The sequence below is a fragment of the Geotrypetes seraphini genome, chromosome 18 (genome assembly GCF_902459505.1).
Source record: "Geotrypetes seraphini chromosome 18, aGeoSer1.1, whole genome shotgun sequence".
In the NCBI taxonomy this organism is placed as follows: Eukaryota; Metazoa; Chordata; class Amphibia; order Gymnophiona; family Dermophiidae; genus Geotrypetes; species Geotrypetes seraphini.
The window spans coordinates 14406501-14429779 of record NC_047101.1 but is presented as its reverse complement, the minus strand read 5'-3'; the positions used below and the strand labels follow the sequence as shown (position 1 = coordinate 14429779).

The window sequence follows — 23279 nt, the reverse complement described above, 5'->3', positions numbered from 1 at the left end:
AGATATTGAGAGAAGGCAGATCTAAGAAGTTGGCTAACGATCTAATCATTCGTAGTATGTGGAAACAATTTTTGACTATGGTATCTATCTGTTGATGGTAATTTAACTTACTGTCAACGATTACACCCAGGATTTTAGTAGAGCAAACCTCATCATTTGGACAGTTATTGATATAAATAGCTGAGGATAAGTGAATGCCTTCCTTGCACGGGAATAGAAGACAATTAGTTTTAGATAAAGGCCTATATGGTCCATCCAGTCTACCCAACAAGTTGGTCAGAGTTGAATCTCGCATTCTGCACAGGTTCATTTACTTCTTAATTAATCTCTGTCTCTTCCTGCCAATTATGGGGTACAGCCCATAGAAGTCTGTTTGTTGTGGCACATTATAATTGAAATAATAAAATTGCAAAATCAACAAAAAGTTAAATTTGAGAATTATTTATTTAAAAAGTTCTTTAAGCTATGTGTGGGTGATTGTAACAACAGTGAAACTAAAGTAGATAGAATATAATTGCTAATCAATGTGATGGATGTGCTTGTTTCTGAGTGCAAATTAACTTAAAACATGGCTCAGTAATTGCCTGATGATGTGATACGAGCTATTAGAAAGTTGTTTGTCTTTCGTAAATATACTACTTTTTGGGAACAACACTATAAGTTGGTCTTAAGATTGTATATTTCGCCTAAGAGAGCTTATCTCTCAGGGTTTCGAGCCTCGGCTGCCTGCCTTAGTTGTCACCTAACAAAACTGGCAAAATTAATCATTTAATATTTATATCCAGCCGTAAATTCGATACTTCTCCTGCTACATAAGGTCTGGATTGGGTATTGTTCTTCACTAAATATCCATTATCTTAAAGGACGCCTCAGCCCCACCACTCCACCGCTATAATAATTTGCTACCGCGGGAAGGATTATTTGGTGCCTCATCATTGGCTGCCCATTTTGTTATAGTTTATGGAATGTTTCAAAATATTCAAGTGTTTCTTCAATCAAAAATTGTTATTAAATATCTTAAATGCATGAGAACATAAATAGTACTTATCTCAGCCAAACCTGGGAGTCAGACCCGACATGTGCGAAACAAAAATAATGTGAATGAAATTGCAAAGATATTGACGTGTATTTTAAAACGTTGAAAGTTAGAAAAAAAAAAAATATATATATATATATAAAAAAAAAAATTCTAAAAATAATACTAAATAATTAAGTTATTAAAGTTATATGAATTTTAGTATTAGTTCCTCTTGGCCGATGATTGGAGCAAGGAGCAAAGCTACTACGCTGATCACTCGAGTTTGTGTTAAAACTATTGTGCCTAGGCTCCAGTTCTGAGGCCTGTGTAGTGAGATGCACTTTTCTGGCTAAAGTGGTGTGTTAAGTTTGTTTCTATTTGGATTATTACTAAACTAAACTAAACTAAACCTTAAGTTTATATACCGCATCATCTCCACAAAAGTGGAGCTCGACACGGTTTACAGGAATTAATATAGAAAGGAACTCCAATGGAAAGGAGAAGGGCTTAGTAAAAAGAAAGAAAGAGGGGAATTAGTATAATGGAGAGGGAGGGAGTAATTTTAGCGAAAAGCCAAGTTATCTGCTGTAGATTATATACTTCATATTTGAACTCATTCTTGTGTAAAATGGGCTTCTTTTGACACATGTTCTGCTAAATATTCATGCTTTTTCGGTGGAACTACTCCACATTTAGGAATAATTTTTTAAACACACTGATCCTACAGTAAGTATCCATTTTATTTCCTAGCTGTCCCTACAGAAAGTCAAAATAAATGTTACAGGATCCTTTATATCAGTAGCGGAAGTCCTAGGAGACACCTAGATTTTTTATCACGTTTGCTGTCAATCACCTCGTACTTTTTCTTTTAAATGTAGAGGTTTTTCTCCTCACCTTCGGTGCTTTTATCGTGGTCTTCCACTTTGGGACGTAATAGGTTTGGTCCAAAAACTGTTGCTAAGTTCTGCACGCCCATTTTATTCCAATTTGAATAGTACTGAACTTCATCTAGAAAGCTAAAGGGACAAATAATATTTCAAAGGGTTACAAAGGTCTGTAAATGAAAGCAATATTATACTGAAACTAAAATATTCACTTTTTCAGCTTTAGAATACCACTATATTTTATTATACTCCATCCTTATCAATGCCTATGTCATACGGAACTGGTGTTGACCATGCAGGGGTCCAGGGTAAAAATGGAGAGGAGGCCCCAAAGCCTACCTTCAAGTTATTCCTGCTTCAATCTGAAGCAGGCTTAGGATCCCCTGCAGGGAGGCCCCGGGCCATTGCCCTGGGTATCACCTTATGCCAGCCCTGAGGTTATATCAATATACCTACAATCTGGTATTTTAATATCCTGCTTGGTCATCATGCACAGTTATATAAACAAAACTGATAATTATAGTTACCATCTGGATCCCCCTAGACCTGCCCTCAGGTCCACACAGTTCCACCCATCCCCGCCCCATTATGCCCCAGCCCCCCTCCCCCTTGCTGCCTGTTCATCAGGCAGGAAGGCATCCGTGTATGCGACGCGATGACATCACCATGTTACATCCGTAGGTGCACGGATGCCCCCTCCTGACGTGATTTCTTTTCAAAACCTGGACAAAGTACCGGGTTTTGAAAAGCCATCTGGACCTCTTGACATGTCCGGGGAAATCTGGACGTCTGATAACCCTACTTAGAATCAACAGTAGTAAATATATATATATATATATCATTGAATGAGTTGAGAAGTAAAGAGAAAATAATATTGGCCTGTGAAAATAAAATAAAGATAACATTCTCTAATTCAGAGACGCTAAATGATCATGTCTTAACTTACCATTATCAAGTTAGTGCGAGTTACTTAGAACATGCTAGCTGGATAATATTTCCATGCCCCTGCTCTGCCCTGCCGCACCTTCTCCCAGAAACACTCGCTAACATGCACATTACCATGCACTAACATGTATATTACTACCGTGCGTGTTGACCTTGTTAAGGGTTTCCATTTTTCAGTAAACATTCAAGTGTGTCAACTTGTTAATCCAAATTATTTTGTAAAGGTTGTGGAAATAAAATAATTGGCAGCTAAGAAAGAAAAGAGATTCAGAAATAAAGCCAGACGAGAAGGCAGTACAAAACAGCAAGAAGGGGGTTTCCAAGACCTGATCCATTAAAACAGTTGGCTTCATTCTCCGTCCTCGAGGACTACCAAAGGGCCGGTTATCAGGATACCCTAATGAATATGCATGAGAGAGATTTGCATACAGTAGAAACAGAGATATCCTACAAACCTGACCGTTAGCAGCCATCGAGGCTCGGTAAAATGATGTTAGAAGCTTCTTATTTAGATTTTAAGAAATTGTTAAAGAATTATTTATTTAATAAGTTGATATCTTAACATTTTTCTCTTAACTTCATTATGTTTTTATCACTTTATATCTTTTTATCACTTGCATTTCTATCTATATGGCATGCTTTTTATTCTGATGGATTATTGAAATGTATTGAGGGGTACAGATAGAATTAGAGGGTACAGATAGATTTAGAGATAGGTTATAGGAAAAGGCAGGGACCACTTAACAGGTCATGGACCTGATGGGCTGCCGCCGGTGCGGACTGCTGGGCGCGATGGACCTCTGATCTGACCCAGCGGAGGCAACTCTTATGTTTTTATGTAGCTCCTTGTATTTCACCAGGATATTTTGATGGAATTGTATGTATTGTTTCCTGTGTTGTGAGCTGCTAAGAACCTCCCCGGTATGGCGGCATACAAATAAATTATTATTATTCCATTCTCCCTTCCCCTCTAAAAATGCCTTTTACGCATAATGTGATGTTAAACTGTACTTTATTTGAACCATGCTTTGCTTGAAACCTTACCTGCACATGTACTGCAGCAGATTGATGTTTGCTGAAGGAAGCTCTGAAAGTTGCTTCTTTAGCTCGTGCAAACCCTGTTAAATAACCCACAGAAAAACCGTTAAGCGGAATGGACTCTGCAGTCTTTATCGGCCATCTTATATTATGTTATCGTATGATTTGAGCAGAACACAAACTTAACATCTAAAGCTGCCAAGTTCTGCAGCATTCTTTAAGTGCAATAGAGTCTTCCTCATGTTGTTTGCAGTGGCGTAGGAAGGGTGAGTGATGCCAGGGGCGGTGACATCCCTCCCCAACCGCGTGCGTGCCCCCTTCCCTTTCCCCCATACCTTTGTGTCTCACTTCCGGCTCACCATACAATTGTTTCCCATGTATTCACCTTTATAGGACCCCTGAAGAAGACTTTTTGTCGAAACACAGACCGTGTTGGGTCCTGTATCCCTAGTGGACTAGGTCCTTTAAGTCTTTTATGTAGATAACCTATTTTTATATATCAGATTTTCATATAAATATTATCAAGTATCCACTTGTACAGAAAAGTTTGAGTCTCTCCCCTTCTCCTGAATGCCACAACACGCTTAAGTGCTTTTTATATATTGGGAAGATTTTCACATTTTCCTGCATAAAAAAACCCTACTCTTCAAAAAAATACAATAAACCTATTTAACACAACCAGATCCGTCCCAAGCTTCACCTACTATACTATCTACTCCTTATCAAATCTAAAATGTTCAAATTACCCATTATGTATTACCTAATTTAATGACAATCCTTATGTAATCCGCCTTATATATTTTGTAATATCATGACAAGGTAATGGCAGAATAGAAATCACTACTGTAATGTAATCAATTAAATACAAACTGGACTGTCTAGAATCTACTATAAAGTTGTCACTGAAAACTTTTAATCCACTGTTAGCCACCTTGTTCTGGGACTATGGTTTCTGACATTTTCCTGAAGTAATTATATTAGACCAAGCATGAGATTTTCTCCCAGCGTCAAGCCCTATTTAGAAGAGAATTTAGGTGCTTGAAAAAAACCAAATAGAAACATTAACCCATATGATACTACGGTGTCAGGTCAAAAGCGTGCCGGGACAAAGGCGCGCCCAGACAATTGAGCGCAGCACAGAGGCACGCGCCGCTCAAAATTACTGTTTTTAGGGCTCCTACGGGGGTGTGTGTGGGGGAACCCCCCCACTTTTCTTAATAGACATCGCAACGCGTTGTGGGGGCGTTGTGGGGGTGTGGGGGGTTGTAACCCCCCACATTTTACTGAAAACTTCACTTTTTCCCTGTTTTTAGGGAAAAAGTTAAGTTTACAGTAAAATGTGGAGGGTTACAACCCCCCAAACCCCCCATAACACCGGCGCAATGTCTATTAAGTAAAGTGGGGGGTTCCCCAACAAAACTCCCCGTCGGAGCCCCTAAAAACAGTAATTTTGAGCGGCGCGCACCTCCACGCTGCGCTCAATTGTCCGGGCGCGCCTTTGTCTTTCGCGCCGTTGTCTATGAACCTGATACTACATCTCATATAAGGTTATTAAATATACCTTTTCTTTATCTTCAGTCAGCATTTTAGCACATAGCAGGAACTCTGAATACTTAGAGAAAGGCACAACAGGTTCTGGAAGTTTCCATAAGTAGAGTTTCAGAAGAGAAGCGACTGTATGCACATCTGTAGTACTGAATCAAGAAAAATAAAGAGATTGTTTTATGTATTACTTGTGTAGTTAATAGTGCATTTTATGTTTAATTAATTGTATTGCACTGTCAAAGTTTGAAAATCAATAAAGATTTAAAAAAAAAAGAAAAATAAAGAGAAACATAATAATTTGGGTGATGACTTTTCTAAGTCATTTTGAAAACATCAATTGTTTACTTCTTATAGATCACAAAGCAGTGCTCTATGATAGACTTTCGGAAAAAATATATTTATTCTAGAGATGTGTAGAGCTTTCGTGCAGAGGTAGAATAGGAATAAACCTTCCAAGCTGCTATTTAGGGAGGTGTCAAAATGGGGGTTGGATGCCGACTGCGATCAGGAGCCTTGTAGTTCCTCCTGGTTAGAAACAGAAAGGGACGATCAAAGTCATTCTGCCTCCGATCATGACTATATCTCAAGCTTTTGAAAGTTATGCAGCAAAGTCTCAGCAGGGTGGTGAACGAAGGAGCATCTGCTTCGTTGGGGCATGGTGTCTCTCTTTCCCCCCCTGACGGCTATACCGCCACCGTGCCCAGCATAAGTGAGGGATTTAGCAACAAGTCCTGTGGGAGCTGACGTGGTTTTATGAGGACTTGATGGTGATGCTTCTTCCCTTGGGAACGAGTGTTAACATTCCCGAAGCTAGTGATGCGACTTCCAACTCAGCGGTGACCCTGAGAACACTTCTTGAGGCCATAAGGAAGCTCAATGTTGTAGCTGGGAAAACACCTCAAGGTATGGAAGTTCTCATGAGTAAAGTGAATAAAATATCACAGGATATGAATGTAGTTCATCAAGATATTGTCCAGGTTCAGACTGAAATTAATAATCTTAGAGAGTTACAACAGTTATTAAAAATCACAAGTTTCTCACTAGAAAGATTGAACAACTGGAAAATTATAATAGATGTTTAAACTTGAGAGTCCTGAATTATCCTAAAATGTTTGGTTTATCTCCTGTGGATCTTTTTTTTTTTTTTTTTAAATTTCTTCTAGAAAATTTGAAATTTCCCCCTGAAGCTATTCCTCCAATGAATAAAGCAGCTTATTTACCTATTAGTAATAAAAATAAGATTGACCCTCAGAACAAGTAAATCAACCAGAGAGGGAATTGACCCTCAGAACAAGTAAATCAACCAGGGCCTCGAGATCAATTACAATCACAAGACAATGGTCTACTCTAAATGACATCTCAGCTTTATTGGAGAGATCTTTCTCTGAAGTATCCAATCATGCAACCTTGATTGTTAACTTCGTATTTGAACAGGACTTAAATGCTATTATGAGATTATATTTTAAGAACATTGGTTCTCTTTTTGGAAGGCAGTGAATTTGGTTGTTTCCAGATGTGACAAAATCTCAGGAAAGAAGAAAAGATTTTCTAGCTACAAGGTCTGTTCAAAAAGTTTCAGGACCGATTTTATAGAAATTTATTAAACCATCTTACAACTTATTCCATTGGATCCCCTTTAAAATACTCCCTTTCCTTACGTGTACATGTTTCTCCAATATCGTTTCCACTTCTGGAAACAGTCCTTAAACATATCTTCAGGAATCGCCCAAAAGTTGCTGCATCGAATTTTGCTTTATGTCTTTAATAGTGTCGAATCACTTTGCTTTCAGCAAGGATTTAAGTTTAAAAAACGAGAAAAAGTCAGCAGGGGCCAAGTCAGGAGAGTAAGTGGCTGAGGGAAGAACTGTCATCGTGTTTTTTGCAGTTGTTCTACTGGTCGTTGGTCATCAACTGTGGAACAAATTTTGCCACAACACGAGCTTCTATGGAGATGTCGCATTCCTCTTCCAATTCCCTAATAGTTAATCACTGAATAGCATGCACAAGAACCCTCACTTGATAACATGATCATCATCAGTTGACTGACGTTGATGGTCTTCCATTTTGTGAATCATCTTCGATTGATTCCCGACCACTTTTGAAGTATGAATACCATTCAAAATACCTTCCACAACTCATGACATGTTCCCCATAAGCCACTTTCAACATTTCATAAGTGGTCATACCCAATTTAAAACTGAACTTCACACTGTAGCGCTGCTCATTGAGGCCACTCATGATGAAAAATAGCTGATCACGAAACACACTTTCACAAAAACTGCTGTAGCTCAGAGATGAAACCAGATTTCAACAAACAGAAAAAAAGGAGGTTACTCGTGAGGTTTCAAGTTACTCAGTGCTGCCTAGCATGTCTCTAAATAACTTTCCGTTAATTCATAATTCAAACTGTCCTGAAGCCTTTTGAATAGACCTCATATGAGAGAAGAAATAAGAAGTTGGATGCTACATTTATGTTGGCGTACCTTTTCAAGTGGTGTGATTAAATATTTGGGATTGAGATATAGTATGCTTTCTTTCAACCTGAGCATTTGAGAGCTTTTTTGGACCTCAAGAAGCTAACCAGTGGAAGTATAGCTAAGGACTAGCATGAAGATTTATTTCACTGAGACTTAAAGTCCAACTAAGCCTTTCTTATTTTTGAGAGTTTTTTTTTTTCAGTTGATTTCCCTTGTTTTCTAGAGTCCTCCTTTCTCTCTATATGGTGTCCTTTTGAGGAAGTAGAGATCTTCAAAATACTTATTCTTTTTTAAAAATTTATTTTGATTTTTCATATTGGGTAGAACTTTCTCTCTCTGTGTTTTTTCTGTAAGTGAATTAAATAATAATAATAAAAATACAGAACCTTCCCTGTCTGGGCTGCTGGTTCAAATTTGGCACAGTTGGGTAGTACCTAGATTCCATTACCATCTGAAAGTCATTTGAAAAACAATGTGAAGCACACATATGCCCTGATATAATGAAGGTCAAATCAATTTTGCATATACAGTACTTTCAAATGAACTCTAAACCATTATTATAGCTCTGCTAATTTAATCAATGTAAACTCTCAGCTAATTTTAGGTAAAGATTTTATCTGCCAACAGATGAAGTCAAGTATTATTTATCTGATGTACAAACAAGAAAAAGACATTACTTTACCTGTCAAATGAAGGCTTTTCACCAGCATCAAAAGCTTCCTGTAGATCTTTGACCATTCTGACCTGACCAGGAAGTGTGAAGAGTCCCACTTCTTGTAGGCCTTGGTTTCGAATGTAATTCACACACTGTTCCACTATCATGGGAGTCGATCTTTCACCATAGCGCCTTTCAAATTGCAATGTACTCTCCAGTGTTTGTCCAAAGACCCCTAAAACCAAAGATATATAAGAATAACCTAACTAAAGTATGCATACAAACTGGTAAATTACCAAAACCTCTTAAATGCATGCGGGAAGACCTTACGAAATTGGAAGACTGGGATTCCAAATGGCAGTTGAAATTTAGCGTAGACAAATGCAATGTGATGCACATTGAGAAGAATAACCCAAATCATAGTTACCTGATGCTAGGGTCCACTTTAGGAGTCAGCACCCAAGAAAGATCTGGGTGTCTTTTTGTAGACACTACACTGAAATCTTCTGCCCAGTGTGTGATGGCAGCCAAAAAAGCAAACAGAATGCTAGGAATTATTAGGAAAGGAATGGTAAATAAGACCAAGAATATTATAATGCCTCTATTGCTCCATGGTGCAACTTCACCTTGAGTATTGAGATCAGTTCTGTTTACCTTATCTCAAAAAAAGATACAGAGGAATTAGAATAGGTTCAAAGAAGAGTGACCAAAATGATAAAGGGGATGAAACTTCTCTCGTATGAGGAAAAACTACAGAGGTTAGGGCTCTTCAGCTTGGAAAAGACCAAGGGGGCATATGATTAAGGTCTACAAAATTCTGAATAATGTAGAACGGGTAAAAGTGAATTAAATTTTACCCTTACAAAAAGTACAGAGACCAGGGGACACTCAATGAAATTATTCTGAAGTAGTTTTTCACTCAAAGAATAGTTAACTTGTGGAATTCATTGCCAGAGGATGCGGTAACAGTGGTTAGTGTAGCTGGGTTTAAAAAAAAACCATTTGGACACATTCCAAGAGGCAAAGTCCATAGTCTGTTAGTGAGATAGACATGAGGAAAGCCACTACTTGCCCTGGGATTGGTAGCATTAAATCTTGCCACTCTTTAGTTGGGTTACCATATGGCTCTAGAAAGGGGAGGATGGATTGAGACATCCGGGTTTTACGCAAGCCCCGCCCAAACCACACTTCCTTAAAATCTTTATATAGGGTGAATTTCCACATACCTGCTTTCTGAAATTGGCTTTTACATGAGTACATGATATACATATGTAATTACTGGCGCTTACAAAAGGACATTGCAAATAGGGCTTCTAAATGAACCCCCTTGGTGTATGATAATGAGGCTCAGGATAACATTGACACATACAATATATAATCTTTGTTTGCTTGTCACCTGTAAATGGTACCCATATCACTCGCCCAAAGGTTTTCATCCATTTCTCTACTTCATCACACCTGCCTGCTGTGTAAAGGTACGCTTCATGACTCAGTGAGAGCTGTGTACCATCGCCACCTGCAGGACATAAAGCAATTTTACATTTTAATACCTTTAGTGAAGTGGTCTCAAACTTAAACCCTTTGCAGGGCCACATTTTGGATTTGTAGGTACTTGGAGGGCCTCAGGAAAAAAATAGTTAATGTCTTATTAAAGAAATGACAATTTTGCATGAGGTAAGTCTTAATAATAATAATATTGCCATTTATAGCTAAAGAGACATATGATCAAGAAAGTGTTTTATTTTACTGTTTTGATTATGATCAACATATCGAGGGCCTCAAAATAGTACCATGTGGCCCCTGGGCCGTGAGTTTGAGACCACAGCTTTAGTAGTACTTAAGCCTTAAGGAATGTATTTGAATTTGGTAATTTGATGGCTTATAAGGGCGTTGACATTCAAAATGCACCAGCTCAGGCCTCTATTCCCCGGCTTCTTAAACAGGTAATGAAAATTTACACGTCAGAATTGAAAAGTGGGAAAGCTGCAAATTATTTGTGAAAACTATGCTGTGACAGCTTGCCTTTTTTTCTTTTGCAAAAACTCATAAGAACATCATAAATGCCTGCACCGGATCAGACCTGGGGTCCATCCAGTCCGGTGGTCCGCACACGCGGAGGCTCAGCCAGGCATACCTGGGCGAATACCTTAATCATTTGTATCCCTCAATGTGTCCCGCAAGAAGATGTGCGTCCAATTTTATCTTAAATCCTAAAATGGTGGTTTCCTCCACCACATCCTCTGGGAGAGCGTTCCAGAGGATGCGGTGGCGGAAACCACCATTTTAGGTAAAATTGGACGCACATCTTCTTGCGGGACACCTTGAGGGATACAAATGATTAAGGTATATAAATATCTGATTCTGCATTATCCCCCCCCCCTCCCTTTTACAAAACTGCGATGGCTGTTTTTAGCACAGGCTGGCACACTGAATGCTCTGCACTGCTCCCGACACTCATAGAGTTCCTATGAGCGTCGGGAGCAGCGCAGAACATTCAGCGCGCCAGCCACAGTTTTGTAAAAGAGTCTTGGCTGCTGTCTTTGTGGCAATCAGATCCTATCTATCAAATTCTTAGAAAGTCCCCAAAACAATGAAAAATTCAATACATGAAAAATTAAATCATGAATTATTTTTTGCACATTATCCTGTAGTATTTAGGTCTGAGAAACAGGGAAATTTGGAATTTTGATTATCTCATGAAATAACCATGCATGCTTCAAGGTAAGACACCCCCCCCACCACCACCACCAGTGCTCACAGACCCCCCTCACACCCAGAAAGATCAGAATGCAAATGTACATACCTGTCTCTAAAACATCAGCACCTGGTTATAGGAAAGCCTAGCAGATGTCTTAGTAGCCTGGAGGGGTGGGCTAGTGAGCCATAGAGAGGAGTAGCAGGTCCCATAAACCACTCTAACCACTACATTTATAGTGGAAAATGTGAGCCCACCAAAACCCTACACCTGCAGCTATAAGGGCTATTGGGGTTGTAGACATGTTGGCATAGTGGGTTTTGGGGGGCTCCCCATAACCTATAAGGGAGTTCTGGTGAGATGTTTATCTGGCACCCTTTATGTGAAGTTCACAGCAGTGTCCTCTGGTGCCACACTACTCTGTTGCCCTGTCTGGGTGGCCAGTCCACTAAAGGACTGGCTCCCTCCACATCCAAATGGTCTTGTTCTGGGCGCTTGGGACCTGGGATGAAATTTTGGTTGAAAATGTGGTATAAAGATAGACATCCTAATGATCTGGTTGTCTCAAAGGCCTGGACGTCCAGATAGAGGATTTAAAATAAAAATAAACAAATAATTTCTAGACGTATGGTGTTTTGCCTTTTGAATAAAAGCATTTTCTTACTGCCAACTTTGGATGTTTAGCGCTATACGTCCAAATCGGACGTAGACGTATGTTTTGAAAATGCCCCTCCTTATAACCATAAAGCTTTATGACCTCACAATGTAGGTGTAAAGAGACTTAGCCAATAGGAAGAGGAGGAGATAGTGGATGCTGCAGATGGGCCATTTGGCCTTTATCTGCCATCATGTTACAATGTTATAAAGTTCTATGACATCACAATGCAGCTGTAAAGAGCCTTAGCCAATAGGGAGGGGAGAAGACAGTGGATGCTGTGGATGGGCCATTTGGCCTTTATCTGCCATCATGTTACAATGTTATAAAGTTCTATGACATCACAATGCAGCTGTAAAGAGCCTTAGCCAATAGGGAGGGGAGAAGACAGTGGATGCTGTGGATGGGCCATTTGGCCTTTATCTGCCATCATGTTTCTATGTTTCGATTATTCTTTAACTGATACTTATTTATGGGCTGTACCTTTCCAAGCCCAACAAATTCATCACTGTAGAGATTTGTAATTTAAAATGCTGAACTTGCAGAATCAGGAGTAGAAAAGCATTCATTAGCAGTAATGAGCTTATTGGATCATGCATACAAGAAGACTTCGTTTCCCTTCATCAGTTTAATTTTGCTAAAACAGGTTGTCATTGATTTCTAGTCAAGTTCATGAGAAATGAGATGAGTATAGTAGTTTTTTGGCTGAACTTCTCAACATTATTATATTAAAAAACATAAAATGAAATAAACATAAGATTTATATAAGGATGCGTGATTCTGTAATATTAGCTTTACAATTTTTTTTATTATTTTTTTTGCAAACTTCTCTTTGTATACTTATTTAGAAAACACGCATTTACTTCAAACGTTTTTCATTGCAATGTAACCTTGAAGAAAGGTGCCTTACACCTAGTGGCGAAACACAGAATTGCGTCGAGCTTGATTTATTGAACGAATTAGACACCTCTTACCTCTCTTCTTCTCGCCCCCCTGTTCCCACCCTACCACCCTGGACACTCAACTGTCTCCCACTCTTTCCCAATTCTTTCTGTTCTGGTGTAATCTTGCTGTCCTTACAGCATCTCTTGTTGTATACTGTCTTAAAAAGGTATGATGGGATATAAATAAAGCTATATTCTTATGATATCAACTGGATACATGAAAATGAAGTGAATTTTGAGTATATACGACAAAGAACTAAAATTTCAAATACATTTATTGTTGGTTGCTGCTACACCCGATTGTATGGGTGAACATTTCATGAAATTTTTAACCAAACATTTTATTGGGTGGATGAATTGGGAAGGCTCTGTATTTGTGATATTTATGTGTAGTTGATGTAATTTATATAAATTAATATTTAATGAAATAATTTAATGAATATTATAATAAATGATGAAATATTTGAATTGAGGATGTAATTGGTTTTTGAGTTGATGTTTTCTTTTATATACGAGATATGCACATTGGGGAAATTCTATAAGAGGCGCCTAATTTAATTAGCAAATTGGCTTCAATTAGGAGATTTAAGAAGCTAATAATTGAAACAAAAATTATTTGGGTGACAGGTGCCCAGTGGTGGAGCAAGGGTGAGAGGCGCCTGGGGCAGTGGCACCCCTCCCCCGCCCTCATCTCTGCCCCCCTGCTCTTTCCCCGATCCCGCCTGCCATGCGTGCTCCCCCCCCTTCCCTTGTACCTCTGGTTGAAGCTGTTGTTCACGGCGGTCAACAACGTGCTCCTTGCGACCCCATCGTCTCTCCCTCTGAAGTCACCTCCTATGCGCGGCACCTGGAAGTGATGTCAGCGGGAGAGCCGACAGGGTCGCATATAGCACGTTGTTGACCGCCTTGAGCAGCTTCAACTAGAGGTATGGGGGAATGGAAGGGAGAGGGGGGGAGTGCACATGCGTGGAGGGCGTGGAATGGGAAGAAGTGGAGAGGAGGAAGGGTGCTGGCGCCCCAACTAACATAGCGCCCAGGGCAGACCGTCTCCCCTTACAACGTCACTGCAGACATGTTTACAAAATATAGGCACCTATCGTATGGCGCCTAGTGATGCCTAACTCCAAAGTAGGTGTGTTTAGGGCACAGAAAGACTTAGGCGCTTATAAGGTAGGCCTTTAAAACCTTGGCCTACATTGCAGGCCCCTACGTATTAGGTTAGAAACGATTCTGTAATAGGTGCCTAAGTGTGATTGACAAGAGATAAGCACCTAACTTTTTCGATGCCATGTTCAGAATTTCCCTCGTTATACCAGCTGCTTATAAGTGTGCAAGAAATTGTGTATCCTGTGCCACAGCAGAGATTTTATGTTCACTGCAATGTGTCTCAACCTAGTGCTTGGGGTGACCCAGTCAGTGGGATTTTCAGGGTTCTTGCCATGAAGACGCATGAGATAAATTTGCATGTAGGGCCTCCACTGTGTCTGAATCTATTTCATGCATATTCATAATAAATATCCTATAAATCAAATTGTCTGGGTATGCCCCAAAACCTCAGTTGGAAACTACTGCTGTAAAGACTAGAGACTTATCAGATTTTACTAGATGCTGATGTAGGGTTTCCCTGAACATGTCCTCCTTTTGAGGGCATGTCCGGGGATCCGGACGGCTTTTCAAAACCTGGCACCCGTAAAATAAAAATCGCTCCCACTACGGTCACTACATCGACTCACCCGATTGTACCAGTAAGTTTTGAGAATCTGGCCCTGGGTTAGAAGGTGGCAAGGGTTCCTATGTTAAATTGTTAGATGAGTGCTAACGTGAACACTAGTTCCATGACCTGAAAAAAAAAAAAAAAAAAAAAAAGCCTGAAATTGTGCTGCATTAAGGCCCCCTTTTTATCAAGCCGCATTAGGGTTTTTTATCGCCAGCCTTTGTGGTATAAGCTTGACGCCCATAGGAATTCCATGAGCGCCGGAGCTTTTTCAGCAGTGGCTGGTGATAAAAATCCTAACTTGGCATGATAAAAGGGGGGCCTAACCCCCTCTTCTATTAAACTGCGCTAGCAGTTTGTAGCGCAGGCAGCCGCGCTGAATGGCCCGTGCTGCTCCCGATGCTCATAGGAACTCTATGAGCATCGGGAGCAGCGCGGCTCACCGCGCTAAAAACTGCAAGCGCAGTTTCATAGAAGTGGGGGGTAAGTCCTGCAGTGACATGCTAAACCCAGACTCTAATTCTCTTTAGAAAAATGGCATGTAAACTAGTCCAATAGCAGTTATCTCCTAAAATATGTGACTGCTGAAATAAATACCGGAAGTTCTGATAGTACATAAAACCTACAAAGTAATGCAGCTAATGATAAGAAAATAAATATTCTTTCCTAGACTAGTGTTTCTATGACTTCCCTCTAAAATGCATTCCTAACTATAATTACACCAATAAAAACTGTTTACTGGGTTCCCGTTTCCTGCAGCCTCAGGCTGCCCTTAGGTTCTGGCTCCAGAGACCAATAAAATGAATCGGTGTTAGCACATGTAATCAATAGGTCGCTCGGTAATTTATGCCCCTTTGTTTCCTAAAAAGCCGAATCCTTGTTAAAATAAATGTTTGCAACTGGTGTCTCTTAATTTAATTTACAGCAACTGCTTTAGACCTTATTGCAGAGAGAAGGAAGATTTTATTGGTTTTCTTTACACAAATGAATAGAGTGTGTAGTCCCTGCTGGCTTGCTAAATACGCAAGGATCCTACATCCTCCTACCTGTTGTTTTGGTTACTTTACAGAGTTAGGGCTATATTCACTAAGCAAACCGATTGGTTTGCGACCACTTAACTATCAAATTTCCCTCTGGCCCGATTCACTTACCTCTCCTGCGATCCGCTTGGAATCCTTGCGTGCAAAGGAGGTGAAACGCATGCAAATTGGACAGCGACCCGATTCACTGCACCAAATTTCCGATCCGACTGGGCTGGCCAATCACCTGATGAAGCGACTGCTGGGGACCAGTTGAAAACGTCTTTCCGACTGGAAGCCCTGCAATCTCTCCTGCCTGCTCGCCCCGAATGCTGCCCTCCTCTGCCCTATCTCTGCTGCTCGCCCTCATGCCGCCCTGCTCTGCCTCGATCTTCCCCTGCCGCATCGCCATTCTCCTGCCCTTCCCCGAAGCTCTCCTGCCCTTCCACCAGCGAGCCCGTGGTTTTAACCCGCGGGTTTAAAGCAGGTTAAAACCACCTAGAGCCTTGTCATTCCAAGCGGGCAAATGGAACAAATGTCTATCCACCCTCTTTCCTAACGCATCCTCCTACCAAGCCTTCAGGAAATCAATCAAAATCTACCTCTTTGACAAATGGATCCCACGCCTTGGGGTGCTTAAATTGTTGTTTCACCCCCAAAGAATTGCCGCAGAGGCAGAATGCTGTTTTGAGCCATATTTAAGCCAAATGCTGTGAACTGTGCTGAATTAAGGAGATATTTTGGTTTTTGCCTTACCTGTGACTATGGTGTTGATTTGAGCCTATCCTTTTGGAAGGGAGCACTAAGATATCAAGAGGCAGAATAAAAGCCAAATTGGACGGTTTGTTGTTTGCAATCTTTTTTTTATTGTTGCTCACCCAGCCACCCTGGTTACCTCGCCATCCGCTCAGCCGAGGTTTGTATAACCTGGGCCAGGGTTGTGGCACAATCCAGTCTGGCCTCACCCGGTCAGAATATTTATGCTCTGGTTACTTGATGGTAAGATGATCCATTTCAGAAGCATAAATGTTTTGAAATATCAATGGGCACAATAAAACAGCATACAATTGTATGTGCTGGAACATAGTGACAAATGCTGAATGGAGAGGAGAGAGCTTCCAAAAAGTTTAAGATAGAGAGGTCAAAATTGTAAACTATTAAGAATGCAAGCAAGACTTCGCAATATATATAGGATAGCGAGTATAAATATATAAAATGCATCTATTCAATTTTCACATACACTCCAAAAATGTGTGAACCGACCAAGAGCCGAGACTCCTATAGCCAACCACACTGTCCCATCATAGTGTATGGCTTTGGTGCAAAAATGCTAAGTAAGGCAAAATGCTCGTGGTGTACTAATAATTATATTTTTCAATGGCAACAAAGGAAAAAATATTTTCACTTAGCTTAAAGAGGTATTTACAGGTTCCGACATGGACCATATTTCGAAGGTCTTTTTCAAGGAACCCAAGAGAAGAATAATTTGACTTCAGATGCCAAAGAAATATTGTGATTCGGACGAGAAATTTATCTCATATGATGAAAGGGCTCTTCTAATCTTTCATTCGTGACATATGCATGTTGGACATTAGAAATACATAGCTGTTTTCCAGGGCTGTCACACAGCCCACTATAGAGAATGACACAGCGACAAATTTGTCCCCATGCGATCTCAATGTCCCCGTGAGTTCTGTCCCATTCCTGCAAGCTCTGTCTTAACCGCCCAAGCCTCGAACACTTAGGATTTTGAAGTGTTCAAAGGCTTGTGCAGATGAGGACTGAGCTTGCAGGAATGGGGCAGGGACAGAGCTTACAGGGACAGGACGGGGGAGAGATCCCGCGGGGATGGGGGAAAATTTGTCCCTGTGTCATTGTCTTGGCTGGCATCGTTTTTTACAGGGACAGGAAACACGGGGGAATTAAGGGCACCTTCTCCCCTAATCCCACCAGTGGAACGCTACACAAAACAAGCACTTTTCTGAAACCCATATAGTCTGGGGAACTAATCTTCTTTTAGGATGTAGATGTGCACACCCCATATGAAAATGCATGTTTAATTTGTTGATCCTCTAGCCCTGCTCAAACACATCCAGACCATGCTCCCTCTCTGCCATAAAATTCAGACATATGTATATTCTGGCATTGTGAAATCTGGATCTAGATGTCTCTGCAATATACATGTCTAAATACCGGGTTATGTACTTCTAAAACACATAGCCCTAAATGCGGCATTAACGTGGGCAAACAGGCTAAGGTATTTTGCCGCAAACCTGAAGTCATAATGCCACTTTACAGAACCATGGTGAGACCTCATCTGGAATATTGTGTGCAATTCTGGAGGCCACATTACCGTAAAGATGTGCTTCGAGCTGAGTCAGTCCAGCGGATGGCCACTAGGATGGTCTCCGGACTCAAGGGTCTCTCATACGAAGAAAGACTGGGCAAATTGCAGCTCTATACTCTAGAAGAGCGCAGGGAAAGGGGTGACATGATAGAGACATTTAAGTACGTCACAGGTCGTGTCGAGGTGGAAAATGATATATTCTTTCCCAAGGGACCCTCGGTCACAAGGGGGCACCCGCTCAAACTCAGAGGAGGGAAATTTGGTGGTGACACCAGGAAGTATTTCTTCACAGAAAGGGTGGTGGATCAGTGGAACAAACTTCCGGAGCAGGTGATCAGAGCCACCAGCGTGCTCGACTTTAAGAATAAATGGGACATCCACGTGGGATCCCTGCGAGGGTCGAGTTAAGGAGCTGGGTCATTAGCACTCAGACTTAATGGGGTGGGTCAGTAGAGTGGGCAGACTTGGTGGGCTGTAGCCCTTTTCTGCCCTCATCTTTCTATGTTTCTATGTACTAACTCACACATTACTTATTTTTTTAAAAATATTTTTGGGAGGAGTGTGTCGAGGGCGGAGAATGGGTATGGAAGAGTTAACCAGTTAATGTGCTTTTGATTTAGTGCACGCTAACTGGTGAATGCAGAGTTAACTAAATAAGAGGTGGCGAATGCTCCTGCATTGAGAATGACATGGGGACAAATTTTTCCATGTCCTCGCAGGAACTCAATTTCCCCATTTCGTCCCCGCAAGTTTTCTTGTCGTCCCTGTCCCATTCCTGTAAACTCAGCCTTAACCGCACAAGCTTCGAACACTTACGACTTTAAAGTGTTTGATGAGGACGGAGCTTAGGCATTGGTGGAATGAGGCATGATGACATCACAATCTGAGCTCTAGAATGTTGCTACTTAGGATTTTCAAGTGTTTGGGGCTTCTGCAGATGAGGACGGAGCTTAGGCATTGGTGGAATGAGGCTTTATGACATCACAATCTGAGCTCTAGAATGTTGCTACTTAGGATTTTCAAGTGTTTGGGGCTTCTGCAGATGAGGACGGAGCTTAGGCATTGGTGGAAAGAGGCATTATGACATCACAGCCTGAGCTCTAGAATGTTGCTACTTATGATTTTCAAGTGTTTGAGGCTTGTGCAGATGAGGACGGAGCTTGCAGGAATGGGGCAGGGACGGGAAAATGAGTTACCGTGAGGACAGGGAAAATTTTGTCCCAATGTCATTCTCTTCTCCTGCATTAACTCTTGGCCGGCACCACACGCTAATGGTAGGGTTACCAGATATCCAGATGTACCCAGACATGTCCTATTTTTAGAGGACTGTCCAGGCATCCGGACGACTTTTCAAAACCCAGCCCTTTGTACGGGATTTGTAAAGCGCTGAGATTGGGGCCACGTCTGGACAGCATCTGCGCATGTGTAGATGTGATGTGGTGAAGTCGCATGCATGCTGGTTTGTGTGGGGCTGGGGTTTGGGGGCAGAAATAGGCAGGGCTGTGGGCGGAAAGGGCGGGCTGCGGAATGGGGTCAGGTCACACATCCTCTTTTGGGGTTTTTTTTTCAAGGCAAAATCTGATAACTCTAGCCTATGGGAACATTAGTGCAAGACCTGCAAATAAAATAGTCCACACACCCCTTCCCCCCCCCCATGCTACGAGAAATCTGGGTTTTAGCACAAGGGAAGTCCCACATTAAAGTCTGTAAAGTCCAGATTTCAGCATGGTTTATTAAAAAAAAAAAAAAAAGGTCTCAAATCGTACCTGAGGCAATAAAGGGTTAATTGAATTGCCCAGGACTACAAGAAACCACAGTGGGATTTGAAAGCTGTAATTGTGCGAATGATTTTAAAGCCAACGGCAGCATTTTAAAAAAAAATGCTCACGAGGTTCAAATATTGACTGTGTTTTTAATATTCTCCTTGTCACTCTCCCCCTATAACCAGTAATCCACCCTCTTGCCAGTCATTAAAACCTGCAGATGTGAAATCGTACTGAAATATTTTGGATGGTTTGTAATAGTTTTATTTAAAATAAAGAAGCTATATAAATGAACAGCAAAATAACTAGGAAAAAAAATCAAAGAACTTAAGTACCTTTTCTACAGCAAAAATAAAAAGAACCCCCCCCAACCCAAAACAACCCTTCAAGAACTAACTTGTCCACCTGTCTGAATGCATGACTCATGGACAACCTTGCTTTCATGATGATTAAGAGGCATATGTGGCAAATCAGTTTCTCTTACCTTCCTTGGAAAGTGTGCCAGCTGTCCACAGTTTGATACAACTGAGCCCCATTGTGTTGTAACACCTCAGAAAGCGGCAAGAAGAAACTCGGCCTGAACTCTGTCCACTCTTTTAGCACAGCGGGCGGTAAAGTTCAGCTTCCATTGCCTCCTAAGTCTCTCCTCTGCAGCTCTTTTCTCGCTCTCATCTACCCCTCGCACAATAGAAATAGTGTTTCTCCGACACCCCCACCACCACCACCACGGTGCAACTAGTTCGGCCCCGTCTTCGTTGTCTTACAATAAACGGGCAACGAGATCTCTGAACGAGTTGACGGGAGGACGGGGCTGCGGTCTGTATCCCAGAACAAAAACTCCTTCTTTCTGCAAAGTTAATTACGGCCTGGTGGTATTTTGTGAAAGCAATTTGACTAATGTGATTTTTTTTTTTTTCATTAGATTTAACTCTGGAGGGAATCCAAATACGGTGCGGGGAGGGTTAAAAAACCTTTACTTTGAATTACAGTGTGATCTGAAGTGGTCAAATGTAAGGGCGAAGCTGGCTAAAGAACTCAAATGCTATCGATTCCTGGCTGGGCTAAATCTATGGAGAGTTTACGAATGCAATGCACAGTTGTCAAAGCCAAATGAATTGTACATGCATTTAATGTCTCCTCAGCACCATACAGTATGTCATCTGTTATATTTATAGATGATAAAACACATTTCTTCTGCAGTAAAGCCTAAAAACCCTCTTGTTTGTAATTGAAAACCTTTGTCAGAATTAACCGTATATACAGTTCTCCCCTCCTCCACCTTTTCCATTTGAAGATCAATGTTGAATTATGAATATTTAATGAACTATTTAAAATACAACTAAATGATAAAATAGCACAACTGATCACAGAATTTAAAGAAATGTAACTCTGTGTCCTATATGCTGTCTCATAGAAACATAGAAGATGACGGCAGAAAAGGGCTACAGCCCATCAAGTCTGCCCACTCTGCTTACCCACCCCCTGTCTATGCCCTAATAAACCAATTTCCTTATCTTGACCCTCGTAGGGATCCCACATGGGTATCCCATTTATTCTTAAAGTCTGGCACGCTGTCTGCCTCGATCACCTGCACTGGAAGCTTGTTCCAATGATCAACCACTCTCTCTGTGAAGAAATACTTTCTGGTGTCTGCAGCAGCCACTCTCTCCTTCTCTCCCTATTGGCTAAGGCTCTTAATATTTGCATCTCCTCTTCCTATAGGCTAAGGCTCTTTACACCTGCATTGTGATGTCATAGAACTTTCTGATTATAGAAACAGAAACATGATGGCAGATAAAGGCCAAATGACCCATCATAGAAACATAGAAACATAGAAGATGACGGCAGAAAAGGGCTACAGCCCATCAAGTCTGCCCACTCTGCTTACCCACCCCCTGTCTATGCCCTAATGACCCAATTTCCTTATCTTGACCCTCGTAGGGATCCCACATGGGTATCCCATTTATTCTTAAAGTCTGGCACGCTGTCTGCCTCGATCACCTGCACTGGAAGCTTGTTCCAATGATCAACCACTCTCTCTGTGAAGAAATACTTTCTGGTGTCGCCATGAAATTTTCCGCCCCTGAGTTTGAGCGGGTGCCCTCTTGTGGCCGAGGGTCCCTTGAGAAAGAAAATATCATCTTCCACTTCGACACGTCCCGTGAGGTACTTAAATGTTTCGATCACGTCTCCCCTCTCCCTACGTTCCTCGAGAGTGTAGAGCTGCAGTTTGCTCAGTCTCTCTTCGTACGAGAGACCCTTGAGCCCCGAGATCATCCTGCGTCAGCAACCGAGTTTGAAGTATACAGGAGAAGAAACTTTCTAGATACTGCTCTTCCTCGGTGCTGTTGAAACAGCTTTACAGCTCATGTTTCACAGTTATTAGGATTTTCAGTGTGTGGATATCTGTGCTGCATTAATGGTTAGCGTGGGCCCACATTGTTCTCACGTTGCAGTGTGTTTGCTGCATTTCGGATACTGCAACCCTGCATATTGTGACACTTTGAAGATAGCCAGAGCCCAAGGGCTGAAATGTTGGTTCCACTTACTCAAATGCCTGGACAGCGACAACAATCAGTATCTCAAGATTTCTAGCTCCTGAACAAAGTAACATAGAAACATGATGGCAGATAAAGGCCAAACGGCCCATCCAGTCTGACCACCCGCAGCATCCACTATCTCCTCCTCTCCCTATTGGCTAAGGCTCTTTACACCTGCATTGTGATGTCATAGAGTTTTATGATTATAGAAAAAGAGAAACATGAGGGGGGGGGGGCTGGACAGTTGGGCAGGGGGTGGGGGAGTCCAGCAGAAGGGATTGGGCAACCCTCCTGCCACGATTGTTAGGGGCGGGGGTGCCGGGCGGAGGGATTGGACATGCCTCCTGCCGCGATCATTAGGGGGTGGGGGTGAGAGGCAGGAGGGATCAGGCATCCCTCCTGCAATCGTTTGGTGGGGACGGGTGGATAACAATTGTTGGGACATATTTATTTAGGGCTCCTTTTTACGAAACCGCGTTAGCGGCTTTATCGCACGTACCTTTTTAGCGCGCGCTAACCCCTGGGCTAGCCGAAAAACTACCGCCTGCTCAAGAGGAGGCGGTAGCGGCTAGCATGGCTGGCAAATTAGCGCGCGCTGTTACACGCGTTAAACCGCTAACGCGGCTTCGTAAAAGGAGCCCTTAAGTCTTCTTTCATCCTCAGTTATTGGTTTTTTAGTTACTGTGTTGGTGTGAATGTAAGGGGAGAACTATTGAAACATCTTACCATGATTATAACATCTCATACATTTAATTGTAATAATTAAATTGTAATGTAATCACATCACCATTAAGGGGTTTTACAATAAGAACATAAAAGTTGCCATATTGGGACAGACTGAAGATCCATCAGGCCCAGTTTCCTGTTTCTAACAGTGGCAAAGGTCACAAGTACCTTGCAAGATCACAAGGAGTAAAGCAGATTTTATGCTGCTTATCCTAGGAATAAGCAGTGGATTTCCGCACATTCTTATTAATAATGGCTTATGGATGTTAGTTTTAGGAAATTATCCAAACATTTTTAAACCCTGCTAAGCTAAC

General features: G+C 41.4%; 1 protein-coding gene across 1 annotated transcript in view; it reads right to left on the bottom strand.

Moving 5' to 3' along the window:
* The window catches only part of LOC117351827 (rho GTPase-activating protein 24-like), a 42303-nt gene that overhangs the window by 8570 nt on the left and 10454 nt on the right, over positions 1 to 23279 (bottom strand). The window contains exons 2-6 of the mRNA XM_033927672.1: positions 9959 to 10078; positions 8590 to 8797; positions 5447 to 5579; positions 3892 to 3965; positions 1913 to 2034 (exon numbers count right to left, since the gene is read on the bottom strand). Of these exons, the coding sequence (XP_033783563.1) occupies positions 1913 to 2034; positions 3892 to 3965; positions 5447 to 5579; positions 8590 to 8797; positions 9959 to 10078 (657 nt within the window). The remainder of the gene's footprint in view (positions 1 to 1912; positions 2035 to 3891; positions 3966 to 5446; positions 5580 to 8589; positions 8798 to 9958; positions 10079 to 23279) is intronic.